Here is a 20,954-nt window from a genome sequence, read left to right as displayed (position 1 = left end):
AGAGATGAGATGGGGTAATTTAGGAAGGCCCTTTTAGACAGGGGGTCAGGGCAGGCCTCTCTGAGGAGGTGACACCTGGAAAAGGAGAACAAGCTAGCCATAAGATGAGCTGAAGAAAGATAATCCAGGCAGAAGGATCAGCAAGTGCAAAGGCCCTGAGGTATAGAGGAACTTGGCGTGTTCAGAAATGAAGTGGCCCGGCTGGCTAGAGCATGATGAACTTGGAGGAGAGTAATGGGGTTGAAAAGTTTACTCCTGTCCCATCACTCTTTGATTTGTACCCTCCCTTCTCACCCATTCCTCCATGCCCTCCTATGCCCACCATGCCCTCCCCAGGAGACTGGCCGGTACCCTGCCTACAAAGAGATGGTTTCTGAGTACTGTTGGCTGGACCGATGTAAGTGGCTCAGGCCCCAAGGTTAGAGGGAAAGGGCTGAGGTTGGAGGGCGGGGCCAGAATCTGAAGAATAAATGGGCAGGGGGACAAGATCTCCTCAGGACTTCACACTGCCCAGAGCCATGAGTTCTCCTCTGAGAAGTTGCAGGTTCAGTTCCAGGCTCTCCTAGGGTCTGGAGTCCCAGGGAGTGAATGGGGGAGAAGTGACTTGTCATTGGCAGGGCAGCTGAGCAGTTAGTTTCCCAGACCCTGTGCTTCCAAACTTGACTGCTGCCCGACACTCCCCCACCCCCAAGCCCAAGGGTGGTCTGCAACCCAGGCAGACCCCTGAGACACCCCTCCTTTACCCACTGCCCGCAGTGAGCAACGGGGTGCTGCAGCAGCTGTCCCCAGCCTCTGAGAGCAGCTCCAGCGTCTCTTCCTACGCGTCCAGTGCCCCCTACAGCTCGGCTGAGGGCTCGGGCTCCCTGCCCTCAGACCGCATGGATGTCTGTCTAGGGCCTGAGGACCGGGGCAGCCGGGGCCCAGGCTGGGACAGGGCAGACACAGCCATACAGACAGAGCCCGACATGGGGGGCCATGTGGAGACCTGGTGCAGTGTGCGGCCCACCGTCATCCTCAGGGACACAGCCATCCGCTCTGATGGACCCCCGCCCAGCCGCCACCTTGACTCTGCGCTCTCTGAGTCCCCCAAGACTGCTCTGCTGCTGGCCCTCAGCCGACCCCGGCCCCCCATCACACGCTCCCAGAGCCACCTGACTTTGTGGGGTACGTGGGGGACAGGTGGCTGCTGCTCTCTCTGAAGCCCCGCATCTAAAACCTCATACCCTGTCCTGGGCCCCAAACCTCCCTTTGCCCCAGGCCTGGCCCCAGCCCCAGCCCCAAACTCAGCCCCAGGATACCTTGCTCTGGGCTCCACTTTAAACCAGTCCTGGGCCCAAAACCCACCCTGTCAGCTCTGGGCCCCAAACCAACCCTAACCCAGCCCCTCCATCCTGGAGTTCCCAGGCCTGTCAACACACACACACACACACACACACACACACACACACACACACACTCACACTACAGCCCTCAAGGAGATTCCTCACATAGCTGTAGCTATGGGGTGAGGGAGGGGTGGAAAGTTGGAGGAGGAACCCTACCCCCACCCCATCCCCACCTCCCCACATGGCTGCAGATCCTGTCTGCCCCCTACTCTCCCTTCTCTCTGCCCCTCCCCACACCCCTGCCCCTCGGCCTTCCCTTCTGCCCACCCTCCAGCCCCCTGGGTGCTCCCTCGTGTCTGCAGAGGAGAAGAAGCAGCGGAAGAAGGAGAAGTCGGGGTCCCCTGGGGAGAAGGGGGCCCTGCAGCGCTCCAAGACGCTGATGAACCTCTTCTTCAAGGGAGGGTGGCACGGGCGGCTGGCAGGGGACGGGCGCAGAGAGGCCTGGACTCTGGACAGAGGGAGCCCAGCCAAGCCCCACTCTTGCCTGGACACGGAGAAAGGTAAGTGCTGGGCGGATCGGCTGGGGAGGAAAGAGGGGAAGTCCGCTCTGGCACCCAGCAGCTCTGGGTTGAAATCCCCCGCTGCCTCTTACTGGCTGTGAATCACACTCCACCCCTGCGGGCCTCGGTTTCCTCATGAGTAAAAGGGAGTAATAACACCTATTTCTTTAGGGACAGCAAAGAATAAGTGAATTAGTGTATGTAAATTAGACACGAGGGAGGGCATTAGTGTATGTTGCCTGGCACACACAAGGTGCTCAGAAAATGTAGTGATCATTGTTATCCTGCCTCATCTCCCCATTTTACAGAAGGAAAAACTGATAGAGTCAGAGCATAGAAGGAAGTGGAAGAGCTTGGGTCAGATCCCTGTGCTCTTGGTGCTGACTAGGGGAGTGTACTCCTTTCCTAGATAGAGTATTTGGCTTCACTTCCCTTGGCCAGAATTCCACAGTCCCTACCCAGTTCTGGAACCATCCTTGAGTAAGGCCACTTCTAGATCAGGGCCCAGGCAGAAGGGCCTAGGCAGGCTTCACTCATGTCAGGGGCTTCTCAAGGACCCTCACAGAGGGCCTCTCATCTCTTGAGTGAGGTTCAGAGACTGGACTAAGAGTGGCTGGGTTAACGGGGTTGCCTGTGACAGAAACTCAACTCCAACTGGCTTTAAAAAGCACTTCTTGACTCAGCCACTAATGTAAGCTGGGTCTCCAGGTTTAAACAATCAGACTTCTGCCCCCTTCATCTTTTGGTTCCACTTTCCCCTGGGTCGGCTTCATTATCATGCAGGCTTTGCCCACTGAGAGTAAGATGGCCACTGTCGCTTAGCAACCCACGGACAAGAGAGCTTCTTAAGTAGTTCCTGCTGAAGTCCCAGGCTCTCACTGGCCCAGCTGGGATCATGTGGTCAACCAATCGCTGTGGGGTGGGGGAGAGAGGTGCTCTCCTGGCCAGCCTGGGTCACGTGCCCACCCTCGAGTACAGGCACTGAGAATGGGGGGGCCCCAGGTGAAATCAGGGTGCTCTTTCTAGAAGGGAGAAGGGATGTTGGGTAGGTAAAAACAACCAGAGGATGAGGAGCTGGGCCATGCCCCTCCTGGGGGTCTAAGGTGACAGTCCCATGGGAGAGACAATCTCTCCAAATTAGGCCAGCCACCCCCCTCCCTCAACCCATCTCTCTTTCCACAGCCCTGGGCCTGCTCTCTCCTGGTTCTCCTCCCACCTCTCTGGGCACTCCTCTCTCTCCTTCAAAGGCTCCCCTTTTTCTCTCTGTCCCCTGAAGGTAGGTGTTCCCCCAAGCTTTGTCCTTAGGGTTTTTCTCTCTGTACATTTGCTTCCAAATGAATCTCCATAAGCAGAGCTCAGAGTGCACCCTCTCTTGATCCAAACTTTCACTAGCTCCCCTTTGCCTATGAATGAAGCTCCTACCTTGAGCATGGTCTTCAAGACTCTCGTGGCCTGGCCTCTTGCCTCTCCGTCCCACCTCCTTCTAGCCTGAACTCTCCATTCCAGCCAATGATCCAGCCAGTCCTGAGCTCCCCAACCCCCATTTTCAGATTGGGGACCAGGGCCTCAACTGAGCCTCTTTCTTCTTCACAGCAGGGGGAGTGGGGCCCGTACAGAAGTTTGTCACCTGGAGACTGAGACGCGGTAATTCATGCATCCCTCTACCAAGGCCTGGCTGACAGCAGAGCTGCAGATGGGGTGCATGTAGGGGGCAGCTCAGGGGCGTTGGGCTAAAATCATTTGGGGTCAAGCATGGGGGATCAGGTGGATAGAGAGGCACACATTGGCAGCAGCTCAAATAACTGGACTAAGCTTACCAGGAAAGATAGGGTTGCAGACAGATATTGGGGTGCATTTTTGAGGACTGGGGAGCTTGAATTGGGACTCCCAAAGACGAGGTTTGAAGAGATGAGGGAGCCTGTGCTAGAACCCCAATGGGGAACAGACTGTATGATGGTGCATGTTCAGGGGGTCCAGGGGGCACTGGGCTGGGACACCATTAAGGAACAGATTGGTACAGGGGTCTGTGTTGGGGGGCTGAGGGACCTGGAGTGGAGCTCCGTTGGTGGGCAGATTGCTATGGGAGACCCTGGTGTGTAGCATCTGGGCTGGGATTCTGTTGGGGGCACCTGGGCCTCTCAGCTGTTCAGTTCTGACCCCCACTGAGGGAAGCCCCTGCCTCCTCCCCTGATGGCTCCTGGGTCCTTCATCATACCGCTTGCTGCTGCCCTGCAGACCGGGAGAGGGGCCGGAACCTGCTCTCTGCCAGGTCTGGGAGCCCCTCCAGCCAGCTGCCCAATGTGGATGAGCAGGTGCAGGCCTGGGAGAGCCGACGGCCCCTTATTCAGGACCTGGCCCGGAGGCTGCTGACTGATGACGAGGTGCTGGCAGTCACCCGCCACTGCTCCCGGGTGAGCCTCCAGCCTGCCCCCAGCCCCAGCACATGGTCACTCAGTCACCCAGCCCCTCATTTGTTCAGTCCACTGTGTGCTGACCAGTATCTGGGTGTGAGGCCAGTATCTTGACACACTATCTCGACGCTGTGGGGCCAGTGGTCAGTAAAAGCAGAAGTCATCCCTGTCACATGTACACACACACATACACACATGCTGACCTCACAGCCAAGAAGAGGAGATAGACAATATCTAGAACCTAAACACCCATAGCGACAAATTATGTGAAGTGTGGTGAAAGAAAAGAACGTGAGTGAATAACCCAAGAGATACAAATTAGATGGTGTGGTCTTGGAGGGCCTCCTTGAGGAGGTGATATTTAAGCTGAGGAGAGAGGAAGCCAGACAGGCTATGAGGAGGGGGATGTGAATCCCTGCAGTCCCCTGCCTCTGTTCTTTAAACCCCAACCTCCCCCTGCCCCGTGCCTCCATCTGCTCCTGGGGCAGCCAACAGGCCCAGCCTCATGCCAGGTGCCCTCCTCTGTTACTCAAGTAAGTAATCTTTTGTCCCCGCCCACACCCCAAGCCTCCCCCAACACCTACACTGTTCTCTGTTCTCTTCCGCTTCAAACAAACCAGAGGGTCCTGGGCGGGATGGAGGTTAGATTTGAGGGAGTCTTTGTAGTCTGAATGTGGGGGAGGCTGCGGGAGGCACAGGTCACCCCCTCTAGGAGGACGGGAAGGCCCTCTGCCATCCCTCTGTCTCGAGAACCCGCAGGTTTCCTGTGATGAATCCGTGTCAGTGCACACGTGAGCCTGTGGGCTGGGGCAAGCTGAGGAGTTTCAGGAAATCATTTGTGGTTCCTGCACTCCCTCACCTTGGTCAGGGAGGGCTGTGTTGTACGTCTGTGTGATGTGTGCGTACGTGGGTTTGCGTCGCCTTAACTATGATTATATCTGTGTGTGTGAACATGTCTGGCTAAGGCATGTGTGTGTTACTTGGAGACTGAGGCGCGGTAATTCCTGCATCCCTTTACCAAGGCCTGGTTTACAGCAGAGCTGCAGATAGAGGTGCATGTTGGGGGTCAGCTAAGGGGCTTTGGGCTAACCTCAGGAGCCCACTCAGCTCTGAGCGCTGAGTAGGGGACTTGCGTGAGTCTGCAACTCCGAACTCTGACCACTAGGTGGGGCTCTGTGCCTGCTTCTTTGGTGGGCTTCTTTTTCCTCATCTCTCGGCTCCTCCCACCCTGCGCAACCCAGGACCGCCTCCCGCTGTGCCTCCATAGCACCTGGGGAGCTCTGCGTACCACGCAAACCTGACTCGAGCCCACCCACACCAAGAAATCAGACCCTCTGGAGTGGAACCCTGGCCGAAATGATTAATAAAGCTCCCCTACTGATTCGGATGTTTGGCCCCCAACCCCAGCCTCCCTTCTCCCTCCTCCTCTGAGCCATCTCTCCACAGCCACCAGACCAGGCACTATAAACCAGTCTCTGATCACTTTATACTCCCCAAGCCCCCTTGCGACCTCTTGTCTTTGGCAGAATACAGTGGAGTACAAGTTCCTTATCTTCATATTCAAGGCCCTCCCTGATCTGACTCCCCAGCCCACTAACCTCAGCTTCCCCACAGTAACCATATCTCCACATCATCATCTTCCCCTGGTCACCGCAGAGGGTTCCACAGGTTATGAATTGCACGATTCACGTTGTAGTCACCACCTGCGCAGTCTTCATGGATGCCCTTCATGTACCCCACGGTCAAGTTAAACTTCCTTCTACCCATTATTCCACATCATCCTGGAGCACTTTCCTCCTAATTTTCATGCTGTTCCCTCCTTAAGAGTCAGTGTAAATGTCACTGCCTCCATGAAGCCTACTCTGATCTTCTACCCTCCTCTGAGACTCCTTCTGTCTCGTTGCCAGTAGTTTATAGTTCATTGGTGTATGTGGCTCATTCTTGTCCCCACTAGACTGAGCTCCTGAGGCTCTGGAACAGAGTTTTTGTCGTTGTGCTCTCGCTGCCCAGTACAGGGCCTGGCATTTAGTAGGCGGTGAATGCATGTTTGTGGACTTGATGTGTGTGCACATATGTGGCTGGTTCTGTGCAATTGTGTGTATCTCTCCAGACAAAAGGGGGTGCATTGTTGATTTGTGAATGTGGAAGTCCCTGTAACTTTGTGTGTGGTTTAGGGCCACACACACGGTTTATATTTATTTATATCTTGATATTTATGAATGTCCCATTCTGATCACCAGGGCATGCTGTTTCTGTCTATGCCCTACCGGATTCTGTCTCCCTGAATCAGTACATGTCTCCTTCTCGCCACCATGGGGCAGTGTGCTGTGCAAGTAGGGTGGCTCCCAGTTTGCCAGTTTGCCAGTTTGCCAGTTTGCGTTGGTGGGGTAAGGCGGGGCTGGTGGCATCCGGGCAGTGTCAGGCAGAAGGGCCTCCACCCCCAGGGTACTGACTGGGGAAGCTTTCTGTGGGGCCATCCCTTCCCCAAGGTCCCCTTTCCAGCCCTGAACAAAGTCTAATTTGTAGGTGTGTGCAGACACATGGTGGAACAGCCAGGCGCACAGCCTAGTGTTTGGCTCAAATTCCTTCCTTCTGCCTGGAGGTGGGGGTAGGGAGGAGAGTCCACTCCCTGCATATCCTTTTCCGGTACCAGAGCAGGCAAGAGCCAGACTTCTCAGGTTCCAATCCCTGTTTGCATGGCCTTATCTGTGTGGCCTTGGGCAAAGTCCTTCTCTCTGAGCCTCAGTTTCCTCATCTATAAAATGGGAATAGCTAACACCATCTCTCAGGGTGGTTGCTAAATAAGAGACCATGTGTAAAAGGCTTAGAAAGGTGCCTGTCCCAAAGCTGTTCTTGCTGTTACAGATCTGTTATTATTATTGCAGGCTCCCACCTAGTCACCGTGACAATCCTGTGGACAGCCTGGGGATGGGGAGAACCTTTCCTAAATGGAGGGAACCCCTGCCTGCCCAGGCATTCCCCCAAGCCCTGCTCTGGCAGTCCCTGCTGCTGTCTGACCCGTGGTGCCTCTCTCTGCAGTATGTGCACGAGGGTGGTGTGGAGGACCTGGTGAGGCCCCTGCTGGCCATTCTGGACAGGCCTGAGAAGCTGCTGCTGCTGAGGGACATCAGGTGGGGCCAGGGTTGTGGGCAGGGAGAGGACCCCTGATACCTCCCCCAACCTCCCAGGGCTGAAGCTCCTCTCGGCACCCCTAGCACTGAGCCCTTGCCCACCCCCCAACTCTTGCCCTCCCCCAGGAGTGTGGTGGCCCCCACGGACCTGGGCCGCTTCGACAGCATGGTGATGCCGGTGGAGCTGGAGGCTTTTGAGGCCCTCAGGAGCCGGGCAGGTCAGCAGTAGGGGGGGCGGGGGAGGTCGGGGCAGAACTTGTGGATACTGAGCCCCAGCTGGGGATGGGGGTGGGGTCTCCCAGTGGAGAGCGAGGCAGAGATTGCCTGCGCCCCTTCTGCCGTGTCCATCAGGGGGCCTGGCAGGGGGCCCCTGCCTCTGACCTGTTCTTCTCTCCAACTAGTACGGCCTCCTGCCTTGCGACCAGCCCGGCAGGACACACCGCCCAAGCGTCACCTCATCACCCCTGTGCCTGGTCAGTCAGAGTCCCAGAGCTCAGGGAGAGGTCACACTTCTGGGGGATTGGGGAAGGGAGAACGGGCCTTCTGTCCTTGTCCCATGCACGTGGAGAGTCCTGGCTTCAGAACTACGTGTGGTTCCCTGAAGGAAATCCTTTGTCCACCTGGACCATTTTTATCACATCCACTCACTGCCTATACTATTATTTACTTGATAATTGATTTTAAACTCACTCACTTGTTAAATCTAGTCTCATTCTATGCAGTAATCTCTGAGAAATTACCAGTTTGGTGTGCAAGTCGTGTTTTTTCTTAGACGTATTAAAATAAAACTGTAACTATTAGCGTAGAAAGTATTAAAATACCATTACAATAGAACCCAGGCAGCGTCCCTCATTGTGGAGAGCGCTGCCATAGGGCCTGAGCAACCCCAGGCCTGGGTCTATAGACCCTACACCACCGAAGGCAAGGACTGGGGCCTGGCAAGGTGGCCTGGGCATTCTGACCTTGGCTCTCTTCCCCAGACAGCCGTGGAGGCTTCTACCTGCTGCCTGTGAATGGCTTCTCGGAGGATGAAGGTGATAGGGAGCTGCGGGAGCGGCTGGGGGGCCTCCAGGTCTCCCTGAGTGCCTCTGACCCCCGCCACCCTCATAAAGGAATCCCCCCTCTCCAAGACGTGCCAGTAGATGCCTTCGCCCCACGCCGAGGCGCCTGCACACCCCCACCACAGCCACCAGCCGTGGCTCCCCGGCCCCCGAGGCCTAACTGGCTGCTAACAGAACCCCTGACCCGAGAGGACCCTCGTCAGAGCCAGAGCCAGAGCCAGGGCCTGGCCCAGAGCCGCAGCCGCAGCCACAGCTGGGGCCGAGGCAAGTCCCCGGGACGCAGGCGTTCCCCATCCCCGGCACCTATCCCTGCCCCCAGCACAGCCAACGGGCGCTACCACAAGCCTCGGAAGGCCAGGCCCCCTCTTCCACGACCTCTGGATGGGCAGGCAACCAAGGTAGGGGGCAGTCAAAGGCTCTCCGAGAATGGAACTGGTGGGACAGCCGAGCAGGCAGCCATGAAGGCCCCTAGTGGGGAGCTGAGGACGGTCACGCTGTCCAAGATGAAGCAGTCCTTGGGTGAGTCTGGCTGTGACTGGGCCCGGCAGGGGGGTTCTTGGGTTTGGCTGAGGTTGGTGGTCTTGGTTTGAGGGTATGACTAGGGCACCTGGGCCTAGCAAAAGAATCTGGGTATTGGGGTATGGTTGGGAGGGTCCACATTTGGGGGGGATGAGACCTAGAAGATTTTGGAGTGACTTGAGGATTGAGTAGTAACAGAATCTGGGGGTTTGGGAGAAGTTGGGGGCCATGGATGTGGGGATGGGGTCCTGGGTTTCTCCTGGAAGTTCTGGGTTTTGGGGGTGTGGCTGCACTGTCACCCCATGTTTCTCACTCTCACTAGGCATCAGCATTTCTGGGGGCATTGAGTCCAAGGTGCAACCCATGGTGAAGATAGAAAAGATCTTCCCTGGGGGGGCCGCCTTCCTCAGTGGGGCCCTTCAGGTGGGTGAAGAACACCCAGGCCCACTCCCTAGGCCCGGAGTTGAATTCTAGCAGGGGCGGGGCTGGCACACACTCATCTTCCAGCCAGACTTGCTTAGGCCAGGTCGTGGGAGGAGGCTTGGGGGCAGGGGGGTCAGGCCTGTGGGATGAGCAGGCCTAGAAAAAAATCTGTCCCCTCATGCCAGCCTGGGCCTGAGGGCGGCCCATCCTGTTCCACCCCTAGCCCCAAGGGACAAAGGGCCATTGTCTGCACCCCACCCTGCCCCCAACAGCTCCAGGCACAAAAGTCCCATTGTCCATCCCCTCCACCCAGATGGGGAGGAGTGTCCTAGCTGGTGGAGGTGAGAGGTTGGGTGGTAGGGTGGGGGTGACCTGAGGAGGGAGGGCTGTGATTCTCTCACCCCCACCCCAGGCTGGCTTCGAGCTTGTGGCAGTGGATGGAGAGAGCCTGGAGCAGGTGACCCACCAGCGAGCAGTGGACACCATCCGCCGGGCTTATCGAAACAAAGCTCGGGAACCCATGGAGCTTGTGGTCAGGGTCCCTGGGCCTGGCCCACTACCCTTACCCTCTGACTCATCTGCCCTCAGACCATTCCCCTGCTCGCTGACCCCTTGATGGTTTTCCAGTTCCTTTCCACTCACTCCCAGAACCTCTCATTAATGCCCTTCCCACCAAGAGCCAGACCCCTCTCCCCGCCCCCGATGCCAGGCTCCTCCAGCTGACCCTCAGCCTCGTTCTCTCTCCAACCCTCCAGACTCCTGATACTAACCCCACTCTCCTCACCTATCCCACGACCGCACATCCTCCCACGGAGCCACCTCCTGTCTTCAGACCCCACCTACCTCCTCAGAGCTTGGGGCCCTCCCACTCCTGCTCGCCTTGCCTACTCCCAAAGCTGCACACTGGTTGGCTCAGATTTCCCTTCTTCCCTCCACAGTTGTCATTAAGGCTCTGCCCTTTCGATAAACTTGGTGTCAAGGACAAGGTGCCACTGGGCAGCCTGTGACACCCACTCACTGTCCCCAACCTTCCAAGATAGGAAGGGGGTTGAGAAACCCAAGGTCTGGAGCTTGGGACTGCTGGGTACTTTCTCATGATGCCCCCAAGCACTAAGGGTCATGGGCTCTCAGATAGGGTCCTCAAGGGGTCACTGCATCCATCCATCCCCTAGGCCCAAGCAGTGTTCTCTGCAAGGGACAAGATGGAAGTCCTTCCTAGTTTCTCAAACCCAGAGAGACCGTTTCATGTTGTGGTCTACTAGGACCTGACTTTCTACTGGATTTATCCTTCCCCCATCACCCTTTCTCCCCTAAGACCTCTATGAGGGGTAGGGAAATAGAGAGCAAATAAAGAGGGAGTGGGGGTCTAACAAGTTCCTGTAATCTTAATCCAGCATACTCAATCCTTTTTTAAAAACAATTTTTTTTTTAATTTTTTCTTTGGGTTTGTACAAGAAATTTACAGTGTGAAAAATATACAAGTGAAAACGAGGCCATAAATCTGGGTGTGGGGAGGGGCCACTTGGTCACAAACACAAATAAACAAAACATTTCTGAGTTCTTCCTTTGGTCTGACTACAGCCCCCTCACCCCAGGAGAGAGGCTGCAGAGCTGGAACCTGGGGATCAGACCTCAGTCCCAGCCCTGGCCCTCAACATGGGGAGGGTGGGGGCAGGCACATCTGGAGCAGCTGGCGCTGTCTGGCTCTCTCTGGCTTTGGGGTGGGGGAGAATGTGGAGATGAGGGAGCCCCTTTCTCTTTGTACCCCCCTGGCTGGGAGGGCTGGCGAGTGTCTGGGGTGCATGGGTTAGCAGAGTGGCACTGGCAGCAGTTGGGGAGTGAAATGGGTTGAGTGAGTTATGACTCTGCGTGACAGTGAACACAGGGACCTTCAAGGAGTCTGATGTTGCTCATCCAAGTCATAGGGCAACCCTGAGTTCCTGGCAGAGGCCCTGAGGCCTGAATCCCAGGGGACAAGTGGCTCTGGGGCCCTCAGTGCACCTGAGGTGACTGCCCCCCTCAGCAGAGCTCCTGGCAGAGCTGGGATGCCAAGGGCCCTAGATTTCGGTGGCGGTGATCTCTTCCAGGCAGATGCAGGGGGCTGGCTCGGCCAGGCCCAGGTCAGCGAGCTCCCGGGCCTCCAGCTCCAGGCTGAGCTGCTGCAGCTCCTGCTCCAGCTGCCGGTTACGCCGGTACATCTGGATATAGTTGTGCTGCAGCTGCTTCTGGTAGCGGATCACCTGCTCCTTCTCTGCCTGCCAGGCCAGCCGCTCCCCCTCGAAGCTGTCCCGCTGCTCCTCGCCCCGCCGCCGCTCCCGCTGTAGCTCTGCCCGCAGCCGTTCCACCTGGGCCCGCAGGCTGCCCCCCACCCCGGCTGCTGCCCTCTGCGCCTTGGCCTCATCGCTCTCTGCCAGGAGGAATGGGTCAGCCATGGCAGGTGGCACAGGGGGTTCCCGGAGGCCAGCCGCCTCGGTGTCCAACTGCCCAGCTTTCTCCCGTAGCCGCTCAGCCTCCTGGCGGTGCCGTTGTAGCTCCTGGGAACAGGCCTCCAGTTCCAGCTCCCGAGCTCGGGCTGCCTCCTGGAGGCCCCGTGCCCGGCCCTCACTGACCCGCAGTGCCGCCCGGGCCTCCCGCAGCGCCACCCGCAGGGCCACCAGCTCACTGCCCTTCTGCACCAGCTCTGCCTGAGACTCCTTCAGTTGCTGCTTCAGCAGGGAGATCTCGCCTGACTTCTGGCACACCTGAGGGTGGGAGGGAGCCGGGAAGGATGGTGAGAAGAGTTCTCACAGAGGGTGAGGTCCTGACATCATGCTGGGCATTTGGGGAGAGGAGGTTTGATCATTATACCCATTTTACAGATGAAGACACTGAGGCGAGCCTAGTGACATATCCAAAGTCATACTGGGTGTCTTAAAACCACCATGAAGCACGGCAGAGCCCTGGAGACTAGGGGGTGGCAGGTTTTGTGGGAGTGGGAGCAATTGAGGGCAGTGCCCAGTTGAGAGGCATTACAGTGTATTGGTTAAAAGCACAGACATCAGAGCCAGAATGCCTGGGTTCAAGGCTCAGCTCTGCCACTGAGTAGGTGTGATGTGGGGCTCCAGGAGTTCTGGGCCTCAGTTTCCTCATCTCTAAAACGGGGATGTTAACAGTACCCATCTCATAGGGCTGTTATGAGGATTAAATGATACACTCTATGTAATATGCTTAGAACAGTGCCTGGCGCATAGCAAGCACTACATTCTTACTCTTATTATTGGCTAGAAGGCAGTGGATGGGAATGCTACTGGCTACGTGGGCACTAGACCAGACCAATGAGGAGACCTAACATGGAGGCCCAAGGAAACCGCCCCCCAGAGAGGGAAATCGGAGAGGGGTCCTCGTCTCACAGAGGTGAGGAAGGGGAGGCCCTCTGGAGGTGGCAGGCAGAGGGTGTGTGGCTGGGCCCCCCTTTCCAAGGCTTGTTCCATAGGGCCCCACTCCCTGCCCCTCTGGGTCTGGCCCACCTCCCACTTGGTCTCCTCCAGCCGTGGCCCGAGCTCCCGCTGCTCCCGCTCAAAGGTGGCACAGCGCCGCTCCAGCTGCTCTCGTTCCTGCAGCAGCTGCGCAAAGTCATCCTGCATCTGCCGCTTCTCCTGCTGCAGCTGGAACACCTGCAGCTGCAGCAGCTGCTGGGCCCGCTGTGCTCGCTGTGCCTGGGCCGCACCGTCCTCACGCAGGGCCTCGCGCTCTCTCTGGCAGTGCCGCTGCCGGTCCTCGTAGCCCTGTGGGCAAGAAGGCAGACCTGGGTCCTGGCAGCTCCTCCAAACCTTGAGCCCCGGCCACCCCAACACCCTAAGCACCGAATGCTCTGGTTGCCCAGTGGCCTGGGCTCAGGGAGGGCAGGTTCCATTAACAATGATAATAATTATGATAACAATAATAACTGCTACTTTTATGGTAACAGAAACAACAACAGTAATAGCAAGCACTGAGGTAGCACTTCCTAGGTCCCAGGCATATTCTAGGCACTTTACACTCTTCGCCTTACTTAATCCTTGTAATCTCTATGAGGCCAGAAACATCCCCATTTATAGATGAGGAAACTGAGGCTCAGTACAATTATGTAACTTGCTCCAGTCCGGGGCTGGGTTTGAATCCTCACCCCTCTACAGGTTAAGCCAGACAGTTGGGGTGGGGATGGGGCCACAACAGCCACTGCCCAACCCCTGCCCCCCAGCACACACAGAAATGCTCCTTGGACCCCCAGTGCCTCCGGATGTCCTGCAAGGCCACCCCCACTACTGCCGCTGATCACACCTGACACACGGTCACCTCACTCTCGTCCAGACTGTCCCGCAGCTGCTGCAGCTCTGCCTCACGGTCACGGAGCTTTCCTTCCAGGACACAGTGCAGCAGGGCCTCGTCCGAAGGGGGTGGTGGGGGCGGCGGTGGGGGTGGGGAGCGCTCCCCACAGGAGCTACTGTCAGGGGAGCCCCGGGGACCGCTGCCCAAGAGCCCCCCAGCCACACGGCCCCCCAGGGAGCCTGTGCTCTTGCTAGAGGAAGAGCGGCCACTGTCCGAGTGGGAGGGCCCAGTAGGGGCCCCTCGGGCTGGCCCAGGCAGTGCCCCCCGCCCAGGGCCGTGGGAGGGCAGGTGGCTGCCTGGGGAGTTGGTGGCCGGCTCAGCACCCCCGGTGCTGTAAGTGGGCAGGCTGGACAATGAGTTTCGGCCAGAGTCAGACAGCGTCCCCGATGGGCAGCCACTGGCCCAGCCACTCAGTGCCAGGGGTTTGTCGGCAGCCGAGGAGGAGGAGGAAGAGGAAGAGGAGGCAGGGCCCCCAAACAGCTGTGTTAGGCTTCCCTGGCTCCCAGACAGTCCGGCGGCCCGAGGACCCAGGAAGCTAGGTAGGGACGGTGCCCCTCGAGGCTTGGGCAGTACTGGCTTGAAGGCTGTTGGGCGAATCAGGATTTTCTCCATGTTCTGAAATGAGGTGCCATGTGACACTGGGGATGAGCTGCCCAACCTTTCAAAGTCCTTATCACATTCCCTGCCCTCCCATGCAGGGTCCCTAATCCCCAAATATTAATAACAATTGCTACCACTGGCTGAGGGCCTCCTAAGCATCAGCCTTGCGTCAAGCAATTTAAAAGGTTCATCTCTAATGATTACAGCAGCCAAACCAGCAAAACGTTATCACTATCCCCATACTACAGGTGAGCAACTGGAGGCTCAGCAAAGTTAAAGGCCTCGCTCAAGGTCAAACACACCATGGTTGTACCGTAACAGTAACTTAAGCAGCTAACATTTATTGAGTACATATTATGGGCCAGGCACTAGGCTAAACACTTACATACATTATTTGATTTAATTCTCACAGCAATCCTATGAGATCTGACCTATTACCTCCATTTCACACACACAGAAACTTTGGCTCAGACAGGTTAAGTGACTTTACTGAGGCGGTACAGCCAGAACGAGGCAGAGCTGGGATTAGAACCCAGGTCTGATGATTCTGGGGCCCACATGTTTTCCTCTAAATTGGCCTCCAAATTCCAGCTTCTCCAGGGGGCTCCTGATTCCACCCAGGCCCCAAAGGAAGCGCTGGTCCTCACCTTCTCCAGCTTCCCAGAGACAGGGATGAGCTTCGGTGGGGGTCCACGGAGATGGGCATTGCGTGCCCGCTGCTCTCGGGCATCCTCAATGTCACTGCTTGGGCTGGGGGGTGACTCTGTCCGGAAGTCCTCGTTGATGTAGGTAAAGCTGGTGCCAGGGACAGCCTTCCTGGGGGGCACAGCTGGGCACAGTGGCTCCTGTGCCTCGTAGCCACCCCGCAGCAGCCCATCCTGCTGGCGGAAGAAGGTGGGCCCAGGGGGGCCATGGTGGCGGGGAGGAGCCGGCCCTCCAGGGCAGGGCCGGCCTGAGATGAGGCTGCTCACGCTGCCCATGGCTGGAGCTTGTGGGGCCGTGGCAGCCTCAGGAGCAGGCTCCAGTGGCAGTGGCAGAGTCTGCACAATGGCCATGGTGGCAGAGGCTCAGGCCTGGCCAAGGGCCTCCAGGGGAACCTGTGAGCAGGGCAGTGGTGTCAGAGTCCTTCCACCTTGAGCTCACTCCCTATTCAAGACCCTGAGTCCCTCTCCTGACCCCTTGTCCCAGGTCAAACAGCCCCCTGATATCGGTAACAAGCCCTCATGCCCCCAAGGCTCCCTCTCCAAGCACTGGCACAAACCTCAGTTCTCCCTGGGCCAAGACCACTGCTAACTCTGGTCTGAACAGGGCTGAGGACTGAGTCTCCGGGCAGGGATGGCAAGGGGATGGGAGGCCTGGTAGTTATGCAGGGCCCTTGGCAGCAGAGGCCCAGGCCCCAGTCCAGACCTGCATCCCCCACAGAGGCTAGGACTCCAGTTAGGGAGGGAGCCCTCTGTACCAGCTCCCACACAGGTCCTTGGTCCCCTGGGACAGGTGGCCTCATTAGAGGGCAGTTTGGGCAGCGGCAACCTCAGGGACGCAGCCAGCAACTCAGATGGTAATTAGGGAACAAAGAGCCAAGGCCAGGCAGTGCCCAGCCTCCCCCAGCTGGGCCTCAGTTTCTCCCAGACAGAGAGGCGGCAAGGGTGGAGCCGGCCAAACAAGAAACCCAGAGCTCTTAGGGAGCCCACAGGTGCCCTCTGGGGTCTCCTGCCTGCCAGAGGTGGATGCAGACATATGCTTATTTCCATGACAACGGCTAGCCTCACCACACCCAATCGGTTGGGCCTAAAGGAACCTACACAGGCCCAGTGCCAACCTCTATGACAACTTCCAGCTTTAGATGTTCTCCAGAGTCACCCCGAGGGGATGAGGACAGAAGCCCCACCATCACCTCTGGCAGCTGCTCCAAGATCTCACTTCCCTGGAGCTCAGGGAAGAGGGCTCCGCCTCCCAGGCCTGCTCCTTCCTGGAAGGGGACAGCCAGCCTCCAACCGGAACTCCCTCCCCAGTCCTGAGGCCGAAGACCAGGGCTCAGGCATCTGCTGAAGTCATCACGCAGAGCGGGGGCCAAGAAGTGGACAGAGAATTGCGTAGGAGCAGGAGTGTGTGCATGTACTTGTTTGTGTGTGTGAGACTGTGTGCACAGGAGCGTGAAAATGTGAACTGTGTGTGTATAGGAAAACATCATGAATGTGTGAGTATATAAATATGTTGGCTAGATCTATCAGTACATTCATCTACATGAGTAAATGTGTGAATTCATATGTGCGTAGCTTACAAGAGTGTGTGTGTATAACAGGGATCACTTTTAGAAAGTATGTGGAAGTTATAAATGCATATATAGTAAGTGAATTTGTGCTGTATGAGTGTGATTGAATGAAAGAACATGTTTGGACAGATGTCCATTCATATACACAAGAGTTTAATGTGTAAACTCACATGTATCTTATGTGACTGTGTGAATAGGAAAGTGAGCGTGCACAAGTGTGTACAGAGGAGTGTGTGTGAATAGGAGCACAGGTGAGAGTGGGTTCTGGGTGGCATGCAGGGCCAACTGGTTTCTGTCACTCACTGGAGGTGGGGGAGGAGAGACATCCTTTGCCTGATCTGCTTGCCTTCTTTCTTGCTTGTATTCCACTGAGTCCATCTCCCTCCCCACTCAAGTCAAAAGACCCTGAGAACCAGGAAGATGTCCAGACCGAGGCAGGAGGAGCTGGGAGCTGGGGGTGGGGGTTAGCAGTACCCACGAGCAATCAGAGGCTCCTCTCTGGCAGGGGCTGAGTTCACCCCACAAGTGCCAGCCCTGAGGGAAGTGGATGGAACACCCCCTCCTCTGCCTTCTTGCAGGCCACTCCAGGGCATGAAGAAAACAGTGGGGAAGGGGCTTCTTAGGGGGCAATGGGGGTTGGCACCTCTGTCTGCACTTCCCCACTTCAGTGAGCACAGAGAAAGTGAAAACAAGAGGAGGAGACAGACAGACTCAGAGAGACAGGGGACCAAAAGACAAGAGACAAAGACTCAGAGAGGCCCCAGGGTCAGACAGACAAGGAGACAGGCGGACTCAGTCAGCCAGGGGCCCCTAAACCCAGAAGAGATATAAAGCTGGGCCCTGAGAGCTAGACACCCAGGGAGCCAAAGCCAGGCGTCTGGAAAGCTAGGCCTGGCCAGCCTGGCTCCCGCTCTTGGAGCCCGAGAGAGAAGGAGGGGCAAGTGGAGGCTCCATTTTGAGAAATGCGTTTGTGGCTGTGGGAAGGGAACCCCTCGCTCTCCCCAGCGCTCCTTGAGCAATCCTTCGGGCACAGCGCACACATCCCCCCTGAGGGGGTTGGGGGAGCTGAGGGCTGGGTTCAGCCAGGGACCGAGACAGGTCTGGCCAGGGCCAAGCTCGCGCAGACCTGCTTCGGGGGCTGAAGAGTTGGGGAAAGTCTCCCCCTCACTAAACTCCAAGGACCAGTCACGCGGGATCGAGTCTGGGGTCACGAGTTCCCCTTCCGCGACAGGAAGCCGGGGGCCCCAACCCACCCTCCAGAGTCCACCCTCGTCCCCGCTTCCAGTGGGGGAAGCCGTGGAATGCCGCCTCCCCATGCACCCCGCCGCGCAGAAGTGGGGGGCGCCCCAGGTCGCCTCCCAGCCCCGGCGCCCCCTCACCTCCGCCGCGCTGCTCCATGCTCAGCCCCGGGCCGCCCCAGCGCTCCCTCCACAGGCGCGCCGCCCGGCTCCAGCCCGCGCGCGGCCACTCGGAGCCGCCCGGCCGCCCCGGCCCCGCCTCCGCGGCGCCCCCAACCCGGGCCAACCCCCGCCGGGCCCAGAGGGCGGCGCAGCGCGGGGGAGGGGTCCGAGGGGCGTCCCCGCCCCCGGGGCGCGGACTCGCGCAGGCACCCCGCGTCACGCGTGTCCTGCGGGGCGCACGCAGGGGCTGCACAGCTGGGCTCAGGATCCCTCCCTCCGAGGCCCGGTGGTCGTGTGTCTGGGGGCTCGGTCGGCTCAGGAATTGGCAGCGGCGGGTCACCCCCTACCCCTACCCGGGCCCCGGGGCCAGCGGCAGCTGGTCATTGTTTGAGCACAAAGCGCCAGGCGCCGCGGCGACCGCCCTTCCCCCTCCGCTCCTCTAGTCGAAGCCTCCCCCAAGACACACTCTCCGGCTTCGGAGTCCACCGGGGGAGGCCGAGGGTCAGCTGCCCCCGACTCTCCCCGCTGCCCGGGCCCTGCGCGCCAGCACAGGTCGGGGCCGAGGCTCGGGCCGTGCCTGCCCCACCCCGCGCGGGTTGGAGGCGGCACACTTCATTTGCCGAGGCGGCGCCCCCTGGCGGCCCATCCGGAGAGCACACCCAGTCACCCCCCCCCCATCTTAGGGACCCCTATCCGACTCCTCAGCACTGTACCCTCTACCCCGCGAGACCAGACCAGCCCTAGGCGTGGCTCTGTGCTCCTCAACCTTCCTCCAGAGTCATTTGCTAAGAGAAAGGTCATTGCTCGGAGAGAGGCAGCCCCTAGCCCCCATCACTCCCTGGAGTGAGCAGGTCCAAACCTACAGTCCAAACCTACAGCAGCCTCACAGAAGACAACATTCCACTGTCTTCCCAGGGTCACACATATCCTCACCCCCTCGCAAACAACACAAGCTTCTTAACACCCACACGACCTTTCCCACATTCAGGCTCACACAGCCACAATCACATGGGCTCATTCATCACCTGGTTCCATGTTCCTTCTTTCCATAGTCTTCTAGGCCAACTCACACACAGAGACATGCTTGGTGTCACAGACCTTGTTGTGCTCAGGCTTTCACAACAACTCGTAGTCCTTCCCACTCAGTCACAATCTTAAATATACTTAGGCTTCTAAGCATCTTTCACACATTGACAATCTTATTCACAGTCACACAGACAACTTCTTACACATACACATATTTCACAAACATTCTACCACAGGGACTTTCCCGTAGGGGTTTCTGTGACCCAGTCAGGTCAGCCGATGCCTGCACCCCTGGGCAAGGACAGCCTCCTGCTCCCACCTAGCCCAGGACCAAGGCCTGCCAGAGCTCCTCTGCCCCAGGAAGGAGCATCCCCCCCTTCCAGGCCACAGCCCTGGCTGGCTCTCAGCTCTATTTTTAGCTCTATGGAAAGGGCTGTTTTTCTTTCTTTTTCCCTGGAAAGGGAAACATAACCCAGCCACCCTCAGGCTCACCCCAGACCCTCAGCCTCACCAGGATAGAAGGAGCCCCTCTCCCAAGTAGAGACCCCTCCTCTGGCCTTGCCCTGATCCCAGCCTCTTGGGGCACCAGCAGCCTCCTCCCCTTTCTGGCAGCCTGCCCAGAAGCTCAGGCAGCAGCTGGACTCAGCGTGTGTGTAGGGGTTGGGGGTGGGGCGGGGAGGGAGGCCCAGGACTGCTGCCCACTCCCTCATTCCCTGGGGGGAGGAGGGGTTCATCCTCCCTTCTACCGGAGGGAGATGGGCCCACTCTGGTGTAGAGGGGATGTTTACGCTCATGCATTCTCTGGGGAAGGGGGACTCCCCCTCTTGCACGAGTGGGCCTTCTGCTCCTACATTGGGGGGGAGGAGCTCCCAGTTCTGCAAGAAAAAGTGCTAGTAGGAAGGGGACCCCTAGACGCTCAGGTAGCGACTCCCCTGGCTGGAGGTATGGGGCGGGGGCTGCTGTACACTGCCATCAAGAATAGTGCCCGCCCCCCCTCCGATACCTTCAGCGATGAAGGCACCATGAATGTGTTGGGGAGAAGGAAGGCGAGGAGCACAGGTAAACCCACCCTAGCACGACAATCTTCCGTCCTCTGCGCTACCCAACTCCAGGGGGCGTTGTGCTCCCATTTCTGGGGGAGGGTTTATCACCTCTCGAGGCGGAGAATGGAATACAGCCCGGCACGAAACCTTCCAAAGTCTCCCTGGACTGCGGGGGGTGGGGTGGGCACAGCCCACTGGTCTGCCAGTGGATCACGTGCTCGGCGCTTGTTTACGTCTTAGTCTTCACCTGAGGGCAGCTGGAAAGCAGGAACCTCCGGAGATGTCCCACCCGGCCCGCCCCCGTCAGCGGTCACTGGGGCGGCCCTTTTCTCCCACCCTGTCAAGTACGCTGGACAGTAGAGCGCCCCGTCTGCTGGGGGTCCGTGCGGGCCAGTGGTGCTGCTCCAGGAACTGCAAGGATAACCCACTGGGTTCGTTCTTTCTGAAGTGCACGTGTGTTCGTGTGTCCCAAGTGCATGCGTGGGGCTGCGTGCATGCCTGTGTGGGCCCGTCAGTGCGAGTTTCTGTGTCGGTTCCCTGTTCAGACTCCTCGCCTGCGATCCTCAGAGTGAGGACACCCCTCCTCACCCCAACCCCCAGTTTCCCCAGACCGGGAAAGTTCGCTCCGGAGCGGGGATGTGCGAAAGGCGGGAGTTCCTGCACCTCCGCGGCCCCACCACTCACCCAGCGCCACCTGCGCCCCGGCTCCAGCTCCCGCCCGGCTCTTGCTCCAGCGCGGGCACCTCCTCGCCGCAGATCCGCCGGCTCTCAAACCCGCTCCGGGCTCCGGACTCCGGGCGCCCGCCTGGCCGGGCCTGGCGGGGCGGGGCGGCTGA

The 20,954-nt window shown here is 58.3% G+C and overlaps 2 protein-coding genes across 9 annotated transcripts in view; one reads left to right on the top strand and one right to left on the bottom strand.

The window, feature by feature from the left end:
* PDZD7 (PDZ domain containing 7) overlaps window positions 1–10,990 on the top strand; it is an 18,917-nt gene extending 7,927 nt beyond the window's left edge. The window contains 12 exon segments of the mRNA XM_046652247.1: window positions 337–397; window positions 757–1,164; window positions 1,688–1,885; window positions 3,479–3,529; window positions 4,121–4,296; window positions 7,336–7,427; window positions 7,554–7,645; window positions 7,829–7,900; window positions 8,408–9,007; window positions 9,330–9,430; window positions 9,843–10,006; window positions 10,008–10,990. Of these exon segments, the coding sequence (XP_046508203.1) occupies window positions 337–397; window positions 757–1,164; window positions 1,688–1,885; window positions 3,479–3,529; window positions 4,121–4,296; window positions 7,336–7,427; window positions 7,554–7,645; window positions 7,829–7,900; window positions 8,408–9,007; window positions 9,330–9,430; window positions 9,843–10,006; window positions 10,008–10,437 (2,445 nt within the window). The 3' untranslated portion in view covers window positions 10,438–10,990.
* On the bottom strand, window positions 10,834–20,954 carry LZTS2 (leucine zipper tumor suppressor 2). Of its 8 annotated transcripts, XM_046652244.1 has the most exons (6): window positions 20,803–20,892; window positions 20,145–20,529; window positions 15,025–15,474; window positions 13,730–14,392; window positions 12,937–13,194; window positions 10,834–12,171 (listed from the first exon to the last, which is right to left on the bottom strand). In XM_046652244.1, the coding sequence occupies exons 3-6, from the start codon at window positions 15,430–15,432 to the stop codon at window positions 11,488–11,490; spliced, it is 2,013 nt and encodes a 670-aa protein (XP_046508200.1). In that variant the 5' UTR covers window positions 15,433–15,474; window positions 20,145–20,529; window positions 20,803–20,892; the 3' UTR covers window positions 10,834–11,487. The 8 variants fall into 8 exon arrangements, with proteins under 8 accessions (XP_046508200.1, XP_046508196.1, XP_046508198.1 ...); XM_046652240.1 differs by lacking the exon at window positions 20,145–20,529 and having other exon boundaries at window positions 20,803–20,954; XM_046652242.1 differs by lacking the exon at window positions 20,803–20,892 and having other exon boundaries at window positions 20,145–20,757.

Source organism: Equus quagga, chromosome 2, assembly GCF_021613505.1.
Source record: "Equus quagga isolate Etosha38 chromosome 2, UCLA_HA_Equagga_1.0, whole genome shotgun sequence".
NCBI classification, from domain to species: domain Eukaryota; kingdom Metazoa; phylum Chordata; class Mammalia; order Perissodactyla; family Equidae; genus Equus; species Equus quagga.
The sequence above is the reverse complement of the archived record's forward strand: the minus strand, read 5'-3'. Positions and strand labels throughout refer to the sequence as shown.